Genomic DNA, 19,466 nt, shown 5'->3' with positions numbered 1-19,466 from the left:
ACCACACAGGAATCTGGAGTACAAAATCACAGGAAGGTTCACCTGGTCTTCCAGCAATATCATGTACTTCATCATGTGCATGAAATGCCCAGGGGGCTGCTACTACATAGGTGAGACGAGACAGGGGCTAAACAAGAGAGTAAATCTGCATCGCCACAGCATCACACGTGGAACAAGAGTCAGTCCTGTCGGCGAACATTTCTCTGACTCTGGACATAAAATGAATGATCTGAAGGTGGCCATACTCAAAGGTAATCTTAGAACACTGAAAGAGAGATGGTTGCATGAATACAAATGTATGCAACTGTTCGGGACACTTAGCGGTGGCCTAAACCAAGACCGAAGTTGCAGGAGTCATTACTGATACAAGTGAACTCTCTTCCCATGAGTGATAAAGGCCATGTCTATACATACTGCGCTATATGAATGCACACACAAATACACAATATAATTCCATCCCTTTATACCAATAGGGACCACATAGTATCTACTGTATGCACACTTATAGTAATGCAACACCCTCTTATATTTCTACACCTACCCACACCAATATATACACGTCCACTCCGCACACACCTTTTGTAAAGCGCTGTATACTTTGTGGGCGCTTAACAAATTTATATTTACATACACACCCACTCTTACATCACTTACATTCAGGGACCATTTTAAACCTCAAGTAATAAAACGCATACTGCACAGGGGGAGGGATGAGCTTCAATCACAGATCACATTCCAGTATGCACTGTTTTAAAGTAAAAACCCTTTTTTGGCTTCATTCATTGTAACATCGCCGGAAGAAGAGATCAGTGTATCTCGAAAGCTCGCACAAATAAAAGCATTTCGTTAGCCACAGAACGGTATTGTCTATTCATTTTTGATTATAAAGCTCAGCTAACATGATATATATATATATATATATATATATATATATATATATATATATATATATATATAGAGGATGATAAAGAACCATAGGCACTCCGTCTGAGATAAAGGTACCGCTCGTGGACCGAAACGTTGGAATGATGTCTTGTTGATCTAATACATTATTTTTGACAACCACCTGGAGTGCTGCCTTTGATATTCGTCTACATGCGGTAGAGAGAGACAGAGAGAGAGAGAGAGAGAGAGAGAGAGAGAGAGAGAGAGAGATCAAAATTGGGAAGATTAAGGGTGCACAACGGTCTACTTTACTAAGGAGGAAACTTTCATAGTACTGTAAATACAGGATTGCAGGATTTCCTTCAAAATCCTATGTATTTTAGTTTTTGTTTTTATATAAATCAGTTGTGTAACATTAGAGAACACTTTGTTTTTTAAATGTTCCCTTTTTATGGCCTTTTAAATGTTTTTTGTTAATGTATTAAGCTTCCTTAGGTTGCTATAGAAACTATTCAGGAAGCTACACAACTTCCTTTCTTGAAATAGGCGGCCATATTGCATACACTAGGAAGTAGTGTCGTCACTGATCGATCACGGGAAAACGGATCAATCGGCAGGTTAAATAATTGCATTACCCTAAAGGCAAAGAGCTGCTGCATTTATTAAAACAAAGTGGACACGAAGAAACGCCCCTCTAAGTTACACCAGGACTAGTAATTCATTAAACTGTTATAGTGTCGATTGGTGCACTATTGCACAGAGACTCCCTTCCTCCCAAGTGCACTTTTACAGTTTAATGAATAACCCCCTAAGTGTCTTCAAGAAGAATAAATTATTTTAGTTTGAAGAATATGACCCTCTATTGTAGATAAGGATATACAAAGTACTAGTTGAAATCTGTGCACAATCAATGTAAATAGAAAATTAATAATACTAGATGGTGCTGACATAGCCATAGGAAAACCCATAATGCCATTCCATGTATTCACATAAAATACATCTATAATGTACACGTCAAGACAGGAGCTCCCGAACCCCAGGATATACCCTGTAAAGAAAATCTATTTGCAGACTATTGTTTTTGGAGTAGGTGAAAGACAGAAGAATCTGAGAAGTTGGCAGAGAAGCAGGAACAGTGATGCGGAGTAGGATCATGTACAGACTGAAGGTCAAGGTAAGGATACATCAATAACTTAATTTGGAATGTAATTTTTGTAAACCTTTTTCCATTTTCAGATTTCATATCCGGTATTACCGCTACCTCCTAACCATGGTGTACGCCACCATGGAGATTAACAACACACCGGATATCCTGCCCAATGTCACACTGGGTTTCAAAATCTATGATTCCTGTTACAATGAAGTGAGGTCATTAATGGGGACAATGTGGATTTTATCAGGAAAAAAGGACTTTGTGCCAAACTTTAATTGCCATGGAAAATTCATGCCATCTGCTATAGTCGGAGATATGCCATCAAAGGCCTCAATGCCTACAGCCCAAATCCTGGGACTCTACAGGTATCCTCAGGTAAGCAAGAAATATCTCATCACTTTGAATATTCTGCTGATAAGACTGTACAAGTCCAGCCAAATACAGGGTATAAGGAGAATGCTGGCAGATACCATAACACTGGTGGAATCTAATTGTAAGTGAAGAGAAATTACCAAAGATTGCAAAGTACTACTTGATTTAATTCACTTTGGTAGTGACAGATAGATATTTAGGGGCTTATTCAATATCCACCGATTAAGCCGATTTGGCCATTTTTAGTCAAAATTTCAACCAAAAAATACCTAAACGCCCACTTTGGCTGATATAGAGAGAGCCCTTTAACCCATGAAATTAGCCATGATACTGACAATACTAGTATACTGTACTACACAAAATATATGTAGTATACACGGAATCCAGGGGGATCATGGGGAAGAAACAAACAAATCTAAGTGTAGCAGAATGGCAATGGGTTAAATGAAAAGGTTTCACAATCTTGGCTCCTTTGAAATGACAACTTACAAGATGTAAGAGTCAAAACAGCGAGGATGACTATTAGTCAATGGTGGGTAAGTGATGCAGTTGTCATCAAGATGGTTCTGGTACTCAGGAGGATATAGCCCAAAATGCAAGACAGAGAACAAACTTGCATAGCGCAGATCAACCAAGGTATAAAAAGTTTATGTAAGTAAAAATATATACACTCACAATGTGGAAGATAAAAACGGGCATGTCACACTAAAAAGTGTAATGGAGGGTATCAGCAGCCATCTGGCTCACCATCCCGCAACTCTCGGCACTCGTCTGTCTCTGCCTCTGCTCCACTGCGTCGTCGCATGGCTCGGCGTCTGACGTCAGATCCGGTTTCATCGGTTTGGTGGACCCGGCGGCTCAGAGAAGTGTATCCTTCCTGGCATTAAGCCGACGTGATCCACGTAGCGAAACGCGAAGAGTGGGAGTCTTCTGTTGCTGAGCTGACTGGAGAGGAGTCATTGAAGGTCAGCCCCCACCAAACCGATGAAACCGGATCTAACGTCAGACACCGAGCCGTGCGACGACGCAGTGGAGCAGAGGCAGAGACAGACGAGTGCCGAGAGTTGCGGGATGGTGAGCCAGCTGGCTGCTGATACCCTCCATTACACTTTTTAGTGTGACATGCCCATTTTTATCTTCCACATTGTGAGTGTATATATTTTTACTTACATAAACTTTTTATAGCTTGGTTGATCTGCGCTATGCCAGTTTGTTCTCTCTCTTGCATTTTGGGCTATATCCTCCTGAGTACCAGGACCATCTTGATGACAACTGCATCACTTACCCACCATTGACTAATAGTCATCCCCGCTGTTTTGACTCTTACATCTTGTAAGTAGTCATTTCAAAAGAGCCAAGATTGTGAAACCTTTTCATTTAACCCATTGTCATTCTGCTACACATTAGATTTGTTTGTTTCTTCCCCATGCTCCCCCTGGATTCCGTGTCTACTACTGTAACCTTTTGGGACGAGTGAAGACTACCCCTCCCAGTGGGTCAGAGCCGGGGGTGAAACTGTATATACGTGAATTTATTTACTTGTTTTTCACTCATTTAAAGTATATTTTATTGTTCACATATTAAGTGTTCAACCCCTTTATCTGTTTGCGCCTGTTTTTCACTTTATCACTATACTACACAAAATATATTACTTACCTTTTAAAGGACCTAATTGCAGTTCCTAGTCAGTGTATCATAATTAATAACACTATATCCTGACCTGGGAATAAACTATACTGGTCACATCTACACCTCACATCATCCACTTAAGTAATGAGGGATAAGTAGGAGGCACTACTATTCTAAGGAAGTCCATTATTTGGCCAAAATACTGGTAAACCTCCCACTCTGTTGCACAAATACCAAAGTTCTTTAAAATTTTGATTAACAGTCAACATAAAATGTTACATTCTTTCAAGAGTGTGTCATTTATTTTTATAGTCTACAAGCAATTTACAGTAGCAAGTGATCTTCTAACAAAATGCTACAACTCCCAATAAAAGGAGAACCTTTTATTTATTATTAGAAATGGACATATTTTTTTCTCCTCCATCTCCTCTCCTTCTCCCTATTCAAGCTATTGAAATCTGAATCAAATCAAAATTAAAAAAAAAACAAATGTCGACAGGATTGAAGCCAACGATTTCTTAGCATCCAATCCACAGTAAGGTTTTGTTGTGTGAATCGGATTTGGTATTACTGTAATAAAAAAAATGTTTTAAAGGAGTATTGGTGGAACCGTTTCAGACCAGTTCACCCATTTATTATAGAGTTCTATAATCTATAACAGTGTTGTTTCATTATTTCTATTACTCCACAAAATTATATATATTTAACCTCTTTTTAGCGATACAGAAATATGCAACACATTGAGAGGTTTATGTAACCATGAACATTTGTCTATTATCTTACCTGTCAGGTCAGCTATGCCTCAGCTCACCCCCGTCTCAGTGATAAAATACAGTTCCCATCATTTCTCCGAACACTCTCCAATGACAACAGTACAGTTTTTGCCATTGCTCGGTTGATGATGTACTTCAACTGGACATGGGTGGGTGTCATCAGCACAGACAATGACCTGGGAAGATCAGGTAGTCAGCTGCTAATCACAGAGATTGAAAAGAACGGTGGCTGCATTGCATTCCTAGAGACTCTTCCTACCTATAGCTCCATGGAGTCTGTCTACAGAATTGTAGATGTCGTTAAAAAATCAAGAGCTACAGCGATTGTTGTGTATTGCACCATTGAGAACCTCATCCCTCTAATGGAAGAGGCTTCCTTTCACAATATTACTGACAAAGTGTGGGTTGGCAGTGGCAGCTGGTCCATTTCAGATTTTCTCAGAAAAGACATTTTAAAAACCTTAAATGGTAGCCTGGGGGTCGCTCATCAGACTGGGAAGATTCCAGGCTTCAAGGAATTTCTTTACAGCATCCATCCTTCCAAGTTTTTAGATGACATCTTCATGAAGACATTTTGGGAGAATGCTTTTGGCTGTATTTGGCCAGCCGAGGAGACCAACAATTATACATCTACAAAACCATCTGAGGAAGGAACCCCTCAGTGCACCGGCAAGGAGAGACTGGACAGTATTGATCCATCTGTGTATGATGTCTACAACTTCAAATACACATACAAAATTCACAACGCAGTTTTTGCATTGGCTCATGCTTTGCACCAGATGAGCTCCTGTGTGCCAGGTCAAGGACCGTTCAAAAACAGATCTTGTGCAGATATTTACAATCATCAACCTTGGCAGGTACAACCTAGCACATATATACAGATGTACAGTAACAGGATTTGTTTCCTCTTGTGAGATATGTTGGGATATTGTGATATTGTGCACCCAAAATGCCATAGAACCCTATAGAAACCCAATGATCTTATGGGATATGTTGTGTTATGTTGTGTTATCTGGGAGAAAACGAGAAAGAAAAAACAGTTAAAAATAAAAAAAAAACGAATAGACATTACAATCTCAAACACTATTTGATCTTAGTTGTTAAATTTCTTGTGAAATGTTTCTTTTAAAGTGGTTTCTCATGAATGTTGGGAAAAAAGATGAGCCTTTTTGTAAAATAAATAAATAAATTATGCTGAGTACAATCACTGTTATTAGTAGAGGTAATCAGAATCAATATAGAGATCTGTATGTTTAATGTGGAGAGGGGTTAACCTATTCCCTGTGAAAACAAAAACCCAACAACAGATTTTTTAACAGAAGAATCTGTAAAAACCACATATGTATTGTCATTGTCATATGGTAATTTTACATTGACCATTTCACATTGCACAGTGACTGCTCTTGTTTTAATAACGAAGATCTTTCTGTTGTCTGTTACCCATTGCACATTCGTACTGTAAATCATTATAACGCTTTAAAAGAGTATCAGCAGCTGTAATTATTGGCTGCATCTGATAATGATTTTTAGTGTTTCAAAACAAAAAGATATTTCTGATCATTAAAGCCCATGTTTAATATGTGAAGTCTTCTGCCATAAGATACCTTGACCTCAATGGGCTGTAAGTTTTTCTTTCCTAGCACTGGATAGTGTCTTATAGGCAGAGACTGCTTAGTAAAACATGGGCCATACTAAGGAAGAGTAAGTAAAAGAAGTTAAATTTTCTCTGTTTCTCTTAGTCCGTGTATCGATCTCTCGGCAAATCTCTCCCTCGACCTCTCTCATCTGCTCCTCCTCTCCCCAAAAAGGAGTACACCTGAGGTACCCAAGGACATATGCTAATGGTAATGCAAAGTATATTTAAATGAGTCCCATCCCACACTTCCTAAAATGATTCCCATTGGAACTATATTGAGTTGACAAACCTAAGGCACCTTGTGACTGGAATGTTGTACTAATTTTAGATCCAACAGGACTAGAACCCACAGCCACTGCTTTTCTAGGTACAGTAGCAGTTCTAGCAGTGTGAGCTAAATCGGCTACAACTAGTATGCCTGTCTACTAGCGTAAAACCAAGGGATATCTATTTTGCAAAACTCAGGACAACTGTAGCTCAATTTTCAAAATAGAAGTACAATCTCTCATAAAAGTGATTGCTGCTTTAGTGATGTTTTGCCTTTCAGCTGCTTTATTACGTCAAAAAAGTGAAGTTCAACAATACTGCTGGTAAGACGATATTTTTTGATGAGAATGGTGATGTTCCCGTGTATATGGATATTTTGAACTGGCAGCTCTTCCCTAATGGGAGCAGTCAATACGTCCACATTGGAAGCTTTGATGCCCTCTCTCCGAAAGGCCATGAACTGCAGATTGACCAAAGCAGAATCTTATGGAATGGACAGAGTCATGTAAGTATTATTAAGCAGTGCTCAGTATAAGGTGTTATCTGTGTGTAACACACTTTCCCCCACCCCCTGGGAGATATGGTAGCTACGGTGTATGTGGTGCATTACCTGCGGCTCAGAAGAGGCCTGAACCTCCACTGCCGGGAGCCTGGGGTGTGCCTTATCCGTCTGGTGGCAGCACCTCCACCTGTACGGGAACCTACTATGTTGGATAACCCCGTTACAAGACCCAATACAGTAATACACACATTGATAGTAATAATAACAGTTTACTGCATGCATGAAAAGAGTAATGAACAATAGTACCATGTCCCCACCAACTTGGCCTCGCAGGGCCGTAACCCACAATGTCCTCCAACCAATGTCCCAGCTGATGGGTTATTACCCAAAGTACATAGGGCCCTAGGGCACCCAACCACCATTGTGTCCAGAAGCAACAAGCCACCCAAATGTGTGTGACAACGCTGCCCACAAGAACTGAAGGTGTTATAGTTGGTTCACTTGAAGTACCTGCCCAGGTGCTCCTACACCTATTACCGGAAGGTAATGCGGATCCGCTGATCCAGCGATGTCGGCGCAACCTCCGCCTCTACGTGGGGTGGTATCCTGCAGGGATGGTTGCATGTACGGTTCACAAGCCTAAAATAAGGACCAGCATGAAACATACTGTTATCTCTGTCCCTTCTCTACCCCTAATTTATCCAAAATAGTATTGAACAGCAGGGAAACCTGTTTCTGCCATAATTAAAAGGAGTAATCTATAAGAGTACAGACTAAGAACATATAGGGCCTATGCAGTAAAGGTTCATAAAAAAAAAATCACCGGACCATTTAAATCGCCATTTTTGTGAGCTTTGCTATCACGGTATTCAGAAAGCGTTCATTACCTGTGATAGCAAAATTCACTAAACGGGCGAGTTGCCGGCAGCGGGATGATCGCCTCTCTGAAAAGGCCTAACCCGGCGATTCCTTTCTGCTGCAGAGAGAGCTGCTCAGAGAGAGCTGCCTCTCCCAGTGCAAATGTCGCAGAAAACGTATGTTTTTTAATATTAATTTTATTACTAGTGTAGATGAGCAGGGGGACTCCGGAGCAGAACCGCGTTGGTTTCAGGTCCGGGGACCCCCTACTTCCCGAGATACAGGCCCCATTATGGGGTGCCGGTATCTCCTATGCATTTAATTTGCACGGTCACGGGACGTGGGACATTAACATGCATAGGAGATACTGGCACCCCATAATGGAGCCTCTATCTCGGGAAGCAGGTGGTCCTTGGACATGAAACCAATGCAGATCTGTTCCGGAGACCCCCTGCTCATCTACACTAGTAATAAAATGTATTTTAAAATATGTAGTATGTACCAATACATAAGGCCTCAGACACGCTTACCGCTGGCGTGCTTTGGCGGCCTGAGGCTCAGGGAAAGCGGGTGCTTTTACTGGCCTTGCGGTTGCTTACCGCAAGTGCTCTCAGCAGGCTGTCAGGGGGCGGTCCGGGGGCGGACGCGTCAATGGCCGGGGGCGGGCCAGTGACATCACGGAGCTGGTTCGCCCTCATTGGGCGAACCGCTCACGTGACCGGCCTGTCTCGCCGGCAAGCAGGGGAATTTTAAATTCCCCTAAGACCTGCGCTACCGCAAGCGCGCGGAAGCGCAGGTGAGCCCCTACTAAAGCCGCTCTAATTGCGGCTGTAGGGGCTCAGTGCTGAGCGGGAGCGCGCGTCAGCACGCTTCCGCCAGCAAGCGCCAAACATGGCCAAGGCATAACCCACCCAGATGGATAATAGATTATTTGCCCATTATTAAACACAACATTATCCAGGCAGTATAAATAAAGTACATTAAACCATTCTACTTATCTCTGACAATATGAAGGGTACCCTCATGGGCATACTGCAGGGCCATGTCCTTCATTGCCAGAAAGCATACATAATAAATACAATCTAATGGCCCCTAACCCCTTAATCACCGAAGCGGTAAATAACCGCTATAGTAATTAAGGGGTTAACCCACCCTCCCCGCTACCCACCCAGGAAGCCTAACCACCCACCCCGAACCCACTATACACACCCTGTACCCATTGAGTGGCATAGTACTACATCATACCCATATAATATGGGCATGATAAGTCACTATAGCACTCAATGGTCACCCTAATACAAAATCATGAATGTCCAAAATACACAATAATAAAACAGATACAACAAGCACCTAAACACTCATAAAGAATAATTAAAAGCACTATCCAACCAAGTAATTAACTAAATAAAACCCCTTGCCAATCAATTAAATACATAAAACCACTAACCAATCAATTACATAAAACCACTAACAAATCAATTAAATAAATCACACCACTAGCCCCAAAATAAATGTAATGGTTAAAAGCACTAACCAACACAACAATTAATTAATCCAAATACTAGACAACACCAATTTTAACCAGTAGCCAAAAAAAACCCATCATTAAATAAAAACACAAAACAATCTGTAAATATAAGAAAATTCAAGCCATCACAATTCCAAACAATTTAATCTAAACAATACAAATAAATAGAAAATATAAAAGGAAATAGAAGAAATGCATTTGCCAAAAATGCATTTGCTATTACTGTATTCATCTGTACCCTAAACAGGCACAGATGAATACATTGGCAGTCAATGGGCAATGAAAAACAAAAACAAACAAAAAAATCCAATAAAAAAAACCTGTAAAAATAGAAGTACATACATCCAATATGTATCTTACCTTTAGAAGCGTTGGCCTGGTGCATCAGGTTGTTCCAGTTTTGGGGTGCACGGTAAGAGAAGGAGGAGCAGACGGCTTCTTTGTTGAGCCTTGGGACCATGAACAGTCTTTTGGAGTCAGATCTCAGATGATAAGTACTACATGTGGTAGAGGTAAGAAGCTTGTTCAGATACATGGGTAGCTTGCCCAGAAAGTATTTGAAGGCAAGACAGCAAAGATGTACTTTGCGCCTAGACTTAAGTGATGACCAATCTAGTTCTTTGAGCATTTCGCAGTGATGTGTTTTGTAGTTGCATTGGAGAACAAAACGGCATATTGAATTGTAGAGGGTGTCAAGTTTGCTAAGGTGGGTTTGGGGTGCCGAGCCATATACTATGTCTCCATAGTCGATAATTGGCATTAGCATCTGCTGTGCGATACGCTTTCTGACCAGCAGACTTAGGGAGGATTTGTTCCTGTAAAGTACACCTAGTTTGGCATAGGTTTTGGATGTCAGGGTATCAATGGGCATCCTGAATGTTAAGTGGGCGTCAAACCATATTCCCAAGTATTTAAAACTAATAACAGGAGCTAGGGTGGTGTTAGCGTTGGTTCTGATCTGGAGATCAGTCACTGGAAGCTTTAAAAATTTAGTCTTGGTCCCAAATACCATTGGTATAGTCTTGTCAGTGTTTAAAAACAGTTTGTTTTGGGAAATCCATATTTCAAGTCTCAAAAAGTCAGATTGAAGTATGTGATCAAGGTCGGAGAGGCTATGGCTATGTGCATATAAGAGTGTGTCATCTGCATACATGTGTATTGAGGCTCCCTTACAAGCTGTAGGAAGATCATTGATGAACACTGAGAAAAGTAGGGGCCCCATAACAGAATAGAGCCTTGCGGGACACCACATGTGATATCCAAAGGGTTGGAGTTAGATCCTGAGATGGACACATGTTGGGATCTACCTGATAGGTAGGAATGAAACCATGTTTCCCTAATCAAGAGCACTGGAGTTTGTTAAGCAGGATAGCATGATCAACAGTATCAAAAGCCTTTACAAAATCTAGGAAATGGAGCCAAAACTCCTGATGCAAATTTTGCTATTCAGGGATACTCCATTTCTAGGAGAGATGGTCAAAGAGAGGAGGAGGGGTGTTATTTTATATTGCAGCCACCTTACAATTTACAATGTTACATTGCCTACCAAGCCCACCCTCTGTTGAAATCCTTGTTGGCAAAATCTGCCTCCCCTTTTCTAAGCCCATCTTGCTTACTGGCATCTACTGCTCCTTAAAGCCCCTCTACAGTCCCCAGTTTCCTTGTCCACCCGAGGGCCCCAAGACACCCATGGGAACCACCTGAAGGCCCCCAGACACCCGTTAGGATGACCCAGGGACCCCCATACACCCACAGGGACCACCCGTGGACCCTGTTGGGGCCCATGGACACCCGTGGGAACCCCCAGGGTGCGCTGTGGGGCCTGTGGACACCCGTGGGGACCACCCAGAACCCCCGCTGGACTGTGGTATTAATCCTGTGTTTAAAAAAATAAATAATGGTTTTATGTGGGGGCACAGGGGGTGGGAGGGTTGTGTATTGTTGTTTATTAAATATTGTAATGGTTTTTGGTGGCCTAGAAGGTGGATAGTAGGGCTGTTGTATTTTTTTTAATTATGGGTAGCGGTGGTAGATGAATGGGTGTTTAGGCCTACCGGGTAGGTAGTGGGACCGTTTAACCACTTCATTACCTTAGTGATATTAACCGCTAAGGTAATGAAGGGGTTAAGTCCACCCGCAAGGCCTAAACACCCACCAAGGGCCAAATACCACCTTTACCCACTCCCGCTACCCACAATAAGCATGACATTGGTGGTTAACCCCTTCATTGCCTTAGCGGTTAGCCGCTAAGTTAATGAAGTTGCCTGTAAATGCATTTTTCATGCATCGGATTCATGCAGGGGGTCTCTGGTGCTGATAGTAACGGGTATTAGCTCTGGAGACGCCCAGCATCAATACGATTCAGGAAAAATGCATTTATTTTTCTAAGAAAAAAGCCGGTCTCGCCGCTTACCGGCAGCTTCTCACCACCCTCACACCAACTTTTCCTGGCATTTGGATTTGGGGGAAAAAATCGCCTTTCTAGATCCGCGATAGGCGTCGATAACCTAATCACGGCTACTAGAATTGCACGAGTTTATGAACATTCCTGAAAGCGGCGATAAGTAGCTTATCGCTGCTCACTCTGCAATTTTTTTTTTAACAAAATGTTTTGGAATGATTCAGTCATTTATCGCTCACTTATCGACACTTACTAAATAGCAGTAGGCATTTTGGGCAATAAGTGCTCGATAACTCGCTTATGAATGCTTACTGCAAAGGCCCCATAAGGTGAGATTCCCTAATCTCTGGTAAGGTACTGTACAGTATATCAGCCAAATCCTGCGTTAGTCAACGGCGGTTAATGTGGGATGGAGCTCCGGTATCCTTTATCGGAGCTCAGTGATTTCCAACTATAGCCATACTTTGTACCGGTATATAAGGATTTATAACCAGAGACTCTAAGTGAGAACATATTTAGAGATCCTCAACTGAAACATTCATTAGTGTATAGGTTTAGGATTGAATAGCTACACAAACCTTACATCTTCCCTGGTGTATTTATGGTCTTTTTTTATCTGCTAATATAACTCTGCCTCTGGTACTGGGATACAGTATGGGCTATAGAAATCCTAGTTTTCCCTGGCAAACCTAGAAATTGCGTAAAAGGTTAAAGATGGCAATTTGGTGAATAGTCTTTTTTTAAATATCTGGGTAAATAAAAGAGACGGCAGGGATATGATGTTGGAACTGCAATATACATCATGCAATATACCATAATGGCTTTGTACTCTGAACTACAATACTTCCAACCACAAAATTCCTAACTGATTCACTGCAGCCACCACTTGTTTACCCGTGCTTACATATTATGGTCCTAGAAAACAGACTTTGAGCTTGTGTTGACACTATTAAATTATAGACTCAATAGCCACACCCTATTGACCATGCCCTGCATAATGTTTGTATGTAGCATTGTGAGTGAGGCACTACATCATATGGTTGATCTACTACATAGTATTGTACAATGGACGTGACATCATTTCTCACTTTCTTCCAGGCTCCTTTATCAGTCTGCAGTGCCCCATGCCCAAAAGGCCACAGAAGAGCCACACGCCAAGGGCAACAGATCTGCTGTTTTGATTGTTTACCATGCTCTGAAGGGGAGATCCTCAACCCTGCTGGTGTGTAATACTACACATACTGTACAAATACTGTACTTCCAACATTTGTTACTAATTTAGTTACAGAAAAATATTAGCAAATCATTACCCTGAAATCTATGGTTAGTCCTTCCTATATCTGAAAGCTGGATATGAATTGTCAGCAACCACAGATCGTTCAAATCTCTGTACGTACTGTATCATCTTACTTAGCAGTATAGGAATAGGATGCAGGGCTCTGTAGTTCTGCTCCTAATTACAAATCCTCAATAAGTCAGTATACTGTAGACATAATTTAAATTGTTGTTTGCTGTGTATGAAAAGATTGGAAAAAAATGATTTAGGAAAACAAATTATAATCTTGCCTTGTGTGAACTTTTTCGCAGTTGGACAACTTTGTCTTCAAGACAGGAACAGTGACTGTTAATCTAATAATTATTATTTTTATTATTTTTTTCCAGATAACAGTGAATGCCTCAGATGCCCAGAAGATAAATGGCCTAATACCATAAAAGTGTTGTGTGTGCCAAAACTCATCCAGTTCCTCTCCTATGAAGATTTTTTAGGAGCCTCTTTGGCTGGTATTTCAATAATTTTGTGTTTTCTCACAGTTTCTGTGCTTTGCTTGTTCATAATAAAGCGCAAGACTCCCATAGTAAAGGCCAATAACACAGAGCTAAGCTACCTCCTCCTCATCTCCCTCATTCTCTGCTTCCTCTGCTCCTTTTTATTCATTGGTCGACCGACCATGACGACTTGCATGCTTCGCCAGGTGGTGTTTGGGGTCATATTCTCTGTTTGCCTTTCCGTGATACTGGCCAAAACTATCACTGTCATCCTGGTGTTCAGTGCTACCAATCCGGACAGCAGGATAAGAAAGCTGGTGGGATTCAGGATTCCCATTTATATTGTTCCTTTCTGTACAATGATCCAGATAATCTTGTGCACTGTCTGGCTGGCCAGTTTCCCCCCCTTTGCAGAGCTCAATATGGCAGCAGAGATTGGAACCATAGTTATTGAATGCAATGAGGGATCCAAAGTGTTATTTTCATGCATTTTGGGCTATATGGGTCTCTTGGCCTCTATTAGCCTCCTAGTGGCATTTCTGGCCAGGAAGCTCCCTGATACTTTTAATGAAACCAAGTTTATCACTTTCAGCATGCTGGTTTTTGCCAGTGTTTGGTTGACATTTATCCCAGCTTATCTCAGCACCAAAGGCAAACACATGGTGGCTGTAGAGGTTTTTGCCATCTTATCTTCAAGTTCTGGGCTCCTTCTTTGCATATTTTTTCCAAAATGCTACATCATTATAATACAGCCTCAGATGAACAGTAAAAAGTTTATAACAGGGAGAAACAGGAATAAGAGAGGATTGTGAATAGGACCTGGTACTGTACATCTCACCCTCTGATCATCTCAACCTGCCTATCTGCCTTTGATTTGAAAAACATGAATAGGAATACTGGCCACATGAGTTTGCAAATATACAGTACATCAGAATAAACACATTTAAAGGGAGTCAACATCCTTTTTAAAATTTAGCCCCCAAGTGTGTGTATTTATATATATATATATATACAGTACATATACACTAGCTTTACCTGGCCTAACATATGCTGTTCTAGCAGATCTTAAAGATTATTAATTAAATATATATATCCCACATCAGCCCCCTGCCCATACCTTACCTTGGGTGTGCTGCTGGTCTTCTGACTGGCCCTTCTTCCGGCACACAGGTGGAGACGCCACCAGCATGGTGTTGGAATACTTCCGATTGCCCAGCCATAGCTATATAAGTGATTATGTGGTTGTGTACTGCATGAGTTTTGGTGCAGCGGTGCATAAGGGCAGGAGTGGAGGATGCCTGGGGATAGTGTTCTGCAGGAGCACTTGCAGACCAACCAATGTTGATGTCAGGGAGAGACAGCATCAGTAAACCTGTGCGTCCTAACGTGTCTCCCGTGATGATTCTGCTGCAGGTCATTTTGGAAGTGGCACCTCCACCACCACCACCCTCCGATGGAGTCGTTTGTCACCCACTCCTCCTCAACGGCACACTAGGCCCAGTCGGGTTACACAGTGAACCTCTGCTGTGAGATATGATTCTGTTCCTTCTCCATTCATCTCCATGCCTGTGGAAACTCATCCTTGTGGGGACATTGTTAGTAGTGGTGAGGTTGTTGATGATATGTGGAAATAGACCATAATCGAGAATTTGAGGATGAACCACCCCTGCCAATTCTAGGATTTGGAGCGGTCATGGATAGACTCATAGCGCGCTAATGATACTGTCCCTTTTTGTTGTGCCTCCTCAATTTATATGGAGATCCTTTGTCCTGTCCAGCCTCATCCGTGAAAGTAATTGGCTCAGTCCCAATTCAATTCCTCAGTCCTACTTTGTCTTACTGTAATTTCACTCCTTGACCTCGTCCTTTTCTGTCGGGTCTGTCACTATACAGAACACCAAATTATTTGACAGTCATTATGACTCAGATACAGTATGTACTGTCTACTGTAGCTACTGACACTGGTTGCATCTTGGCTACTTTTAAAGTTTGGAGTTGTGTAGTGGTGCACCATCATCGATTGGGGTCTGAAGCGAGTTTAGGCATCATGTCTCATGAGCAAAGTTTATTCAACTGTTAAGCTAGAAGTTTCTAAACAAGGAAATAAATAGATCAAAGGGAAATTAATCCAATACCAGTGTTCTAAAATGTGTGTTGGGAGTTGCCACAATAATTGTACTTATATCAAAGTGTTCACAATATACAGTGGCAAGAAAAATTTTGGGAACCCCTTAGGATTTTCATATATTTCAAACCTAAATGTTATTAGATCTTAATTTAAGTCCTAATAATAGATAAAGATAATCTGATCAAACAAATACCACAAAACATGATACTTTTTCTACATTTGTTTATCCACAAATAATTAAACATTAAATATTCTTGTGTTAAAAAAAATGTGAACTTCTAGATTCAGTACCCCTTGAGCAGCAATTACTTTCACTAAGCATTTCCTGTAACTGCTGGTCAGTCTCTCACATCGGTTTTGAGGAATTTGAGCACATTCCTCCTTACAGAACTGCTTCAACTCAGTAACATTTGAGGGCTTCCTTCCGTGGAAAGCTCAGTTCAGGTCCTGCCTGTTCCAAGGTACAAAGGTTCTAGACAATGGTGAAAACTCTAATCCAGGAAACAATGGGAATTACAATCCCCCCGGACCCACTAGTAATTATCCTAGCAAAGCCAATTGAGAATATAAATCCAGACAGTATGAGACCAATTATCCACATTCTAACTGAGGCTCAATAATGGCTATGTGGAAATATCATCTAACCCCACCATAGAAAATAGTAGTACAAAAGGTAGATGAAGTGATGGAGATAGAGAGTCTTGCGGCCATCTTGAGACATAAAACATAGGACCCCTGGCAACACAGATAAACTTACAGTGAGCTGCAGAAAATGATTCCAAAGAGCGCTCTATCTAGGATGATGTATTTACGTGTTTATGTGGCTTTGATTGTTTATGGGAAATATGGTATTGTATTTGCTTTTTCTCGGTCTGTTAAAAATGCTTCTCTACTGTGGTGTACTCCTTTAACCTTCCCTCTCTAACGATGCTTGTCTCTAAAAAGAAAGTGACACACAAGGCTCAGATAGGATATAGATCACCGACCTGAACTGAGAGCTAGATTTCTGAATCGAGAATAGAATAGTTGTGGTCACAGGCTGGGGTCAAGGCAGGCGGTAAAGGAGCAAGTTTGTGAACACAGGCAATGGTCGAGGCAGGAGTCAGAGGTGCAAGGTCGGAGTCACAGGCTGTAAACAAGGCATTGTGAAGAGCAACAAGAACACAGGACCAAGACAGGAACAAACAGGAACTATGCTCTAGCAACATTCTGAAGGAACTCCTGCCTCTTTATAGGCAAGATGCCAGTGACCAAGATGGCCGCTGCAGCCTCAGTGTGGGTGGAAGGGAATAAATGAATGTCACGGAACAAGATGGACATTGTGGAATTCAGTGAGGGTGATGATGGCGCCAAAGCCTCATACTCCCCATCCTCCTTTTTTTTAATTCTGTTCCCAATTTTCCCTAAAAGAAATACATTTTTCAGTAATAAAAACATAAAATGTTTGTTACATTTACATTTTTATGGTGTGTGCTCAATACAGATGAGACTTGTCGGTGTGAAGTGCTGCAACAAGACATGTGTCAAGTTTTCCAGCCTAGCTCTTACATTAGTGGCTGTTTAAGCAGTCAAATGTTTTATGCATGTTTAATGAGTGGTCCAAATCCTATTGGTTTTTAAGGCCCAAGTAGGAAAACTAGAACCACATAAACAAACAATAAAAGAAACTGATAATTCATAAGTGCACTGTAACTGGAAACTAACTGGGCATTATTAAAAGTAAAAAAAATCCACATGAGGGGTTACCGTCCACCCCAACTGTGATGTCCATTGGAAGGGAGTCAAACTGTAAACCTTCCCAGACATCAGAGGACTTAGAGTCAGTGTTCTCTTTACGAATACAGTAGTGCAATGGTCTTGCATAGTCATCTTGACTAATGCCAGGAGCAGACAATCACGGGAGGCCAGTACCCATTGGCCAGTAATATGGCCAAAGATTTGTGACTAACCTTTAAAGTGCAAGTCACAAGTTACTCTGAGTTTGGGGACTCAAGGGCACGAAAAGAGAATGGAAGCAACTCCTCATCACTTGTTTGTGCTCTGTACTCCCTCACTGGTGGGGAGTAGAGCTACAGTAAGCACAGGTCTTTTTAATCTCATTCCAGACACAGTGGCTGGCTGGAACTTCTCCTAGGCTGGGAGTTCAGATTCTGGAATTTTAGAGGGGTTTAATTATTGTTTTTTTTTTATATAAAAAAAAGCATGTCCTTGGACCCTCCTTCAAACCCATACAGTACTGAGAGATGGAACTGTAACTCGTTTTAAGACATACAAATATCAAACAAGTCAAGCACGGACCAACCTAAATGTTATGTAAATGGAGGCTGGAGGCTGGTGGCCGGCCCACAGACAGTGCCAGGTATCAATTCCACCCTAGATGTTATGTTGTGGAACTTCTTAGCATAGCATGGCAGATGGGGTGCTGGCATGTTTAGCCCCCCACTAGATGTTCAAATAAAATAAGATGCCATTTTGAATTTTTGACAAAGAAAAAATTATGATGATGACGGATCAGGGTTGGTGCTAGTGATGAAAGCGTTGTGGACAGACACAACAAGCCGCTGTAGACAGTGTCAGTGAGCGACAGTGTTATTTGTTAACAGTTACGTCAGTGGTTAGAGTGGAGAGGACACAATCCAGTCGATGTGGTGGAAGTAACAGTAGTATCGATGCCACCATGGACATTTGTAAGTCAATCACAGCTCACCATTCAAATAATAATAATAGCATGTTCTTGCATAGCACTGCTAGATGTACGTAGCGCTTTACAGAGCCATTTTGCAGGCACAGGTCCCTGCCCTGTGGAGCTTACAATCTATGTTTTTTGGTGCCTGAGGCACAGGGAGATAAAGTGACTTGCCCAGGGTCACAAGGAATTGAACCAGGTTCCCCTGCTTACAAACTCAGTGCCAGTCAGTGTCTTTACACACTGAGCCACTCATTCTCCTTTATCACCATCACTATGAAGAAATATCTAAGTGCGCTATACCAAAACACGTGAAATAAGGATTAACTGTGTGAACACATAAATGCAATATGAGATATGTAAAGTGAAACAATAAACAAATCTAGATGATAGAGATAAAGAACACTGAATGCAAAATATACTCAAGTGAAAATTCTGTGTAAGAGTAACACATACTACAATGAAAAGTTACGTGTCCTAAGCACAAAGTCTCCCAAAAAATGAACGTTTAAAGTCATCCAATAGAAAGAATTTATATATATTTTAACCAGCTGGTTTATCAAGGGTTAAAACCATATTTAATCATCCCTTCAATCAAAACTAATTACAGGTTACTCGTAACCTAGGCATGGAGAAAGAAAAAACACAAAATTGGTGGGACACGCAATGGTGTAATAAAGTTTATTTGGGGTAAAAAACCAAGATAAAAACAGTAATGCCCTTACAGGAAGTAAATTATTTATTGCATATATCATCAGAAAGTAGCTCAGATGTTGAATCAAGATGCTTCGCCCTGCTTCCTTCAGGCTGGATCAGTTAGCCTCTGTGATGTGTCAATTGGAATTGGAGTTGCCGGAAATCAGCCAGGTGAATTCCCAGCA

At 41.3% G+C, this 19,466-nt stretch overlaps 1 protein-coding gene across 1 annotated transcript; it reads left to right on the top strand.

Annotated features, from left to right (window-relative positions):
* The first annotated feature begins 2,155 nt into the window (after nt 1-2,155).
* LOC142499950 (extracellular calcium-sensing receptor-like) lies at nt 2,156-14,583 on the top strand. Its single transcript, XM_075610008.1, has 5 exons — nt 2,156-2,413; nt 4,830-5,669; nt 6,996-7,220; nt 13,103-13,226; nt 13,667-14,583. Exons 1-5 carry the CDS (start codon nt 2,156-2,158, stop codon nt 14,581-14,583), a joined length of 2,364 nt encoding a protein of 787 aa, XP_075466123.1.
* The last annotated feature ends 4,883 nt before the right edge of the window (nt 14,584-19,466 follow it).

The sequence above is a fragment of the Ascaphus truei genome, chromosome 7 (assembly GCF_040206685.1).
Source record: "Ascaphus truei isolate aAscTru1 chromosome 7, aAscTru1.hap1, whole genome shotgun sequence".
NCBI classification, from domain to species: Eukaryota; Metazoa; Chordata; class Amphibia; order Anura; family Ascaphidae; genus Ascaphus; species Ascaphus truei.
The sequence above is the reverse complement of the archived record's forward strand: the minus strand, read 5'-3'. Positions and strand labels throughout refer to the sequence as shown.

Coding starts and splice junctions, on each gene's coding strand:
- LOC142499950 (XM_075610008.1), top strand. CDS start 2,156: ATGGTGTACGCCACCATGGAGATTAACAACACACCGGATATCCTGCCC. Junction 2,414..4,829: donor GACTCTACAGGTATCCTCAG/GTAAGCAAGAAA, acceptor CTTACCTGTCAG/GTCAGCTATGCCTCAGCTCA. Junction 5,670..6,995: donor ACAATCATCAACCTTGGCAG/GTACAACCTAGC, acceptor TTTGCCTTTCAG/CTGCTTTATTACGTCAAAAA.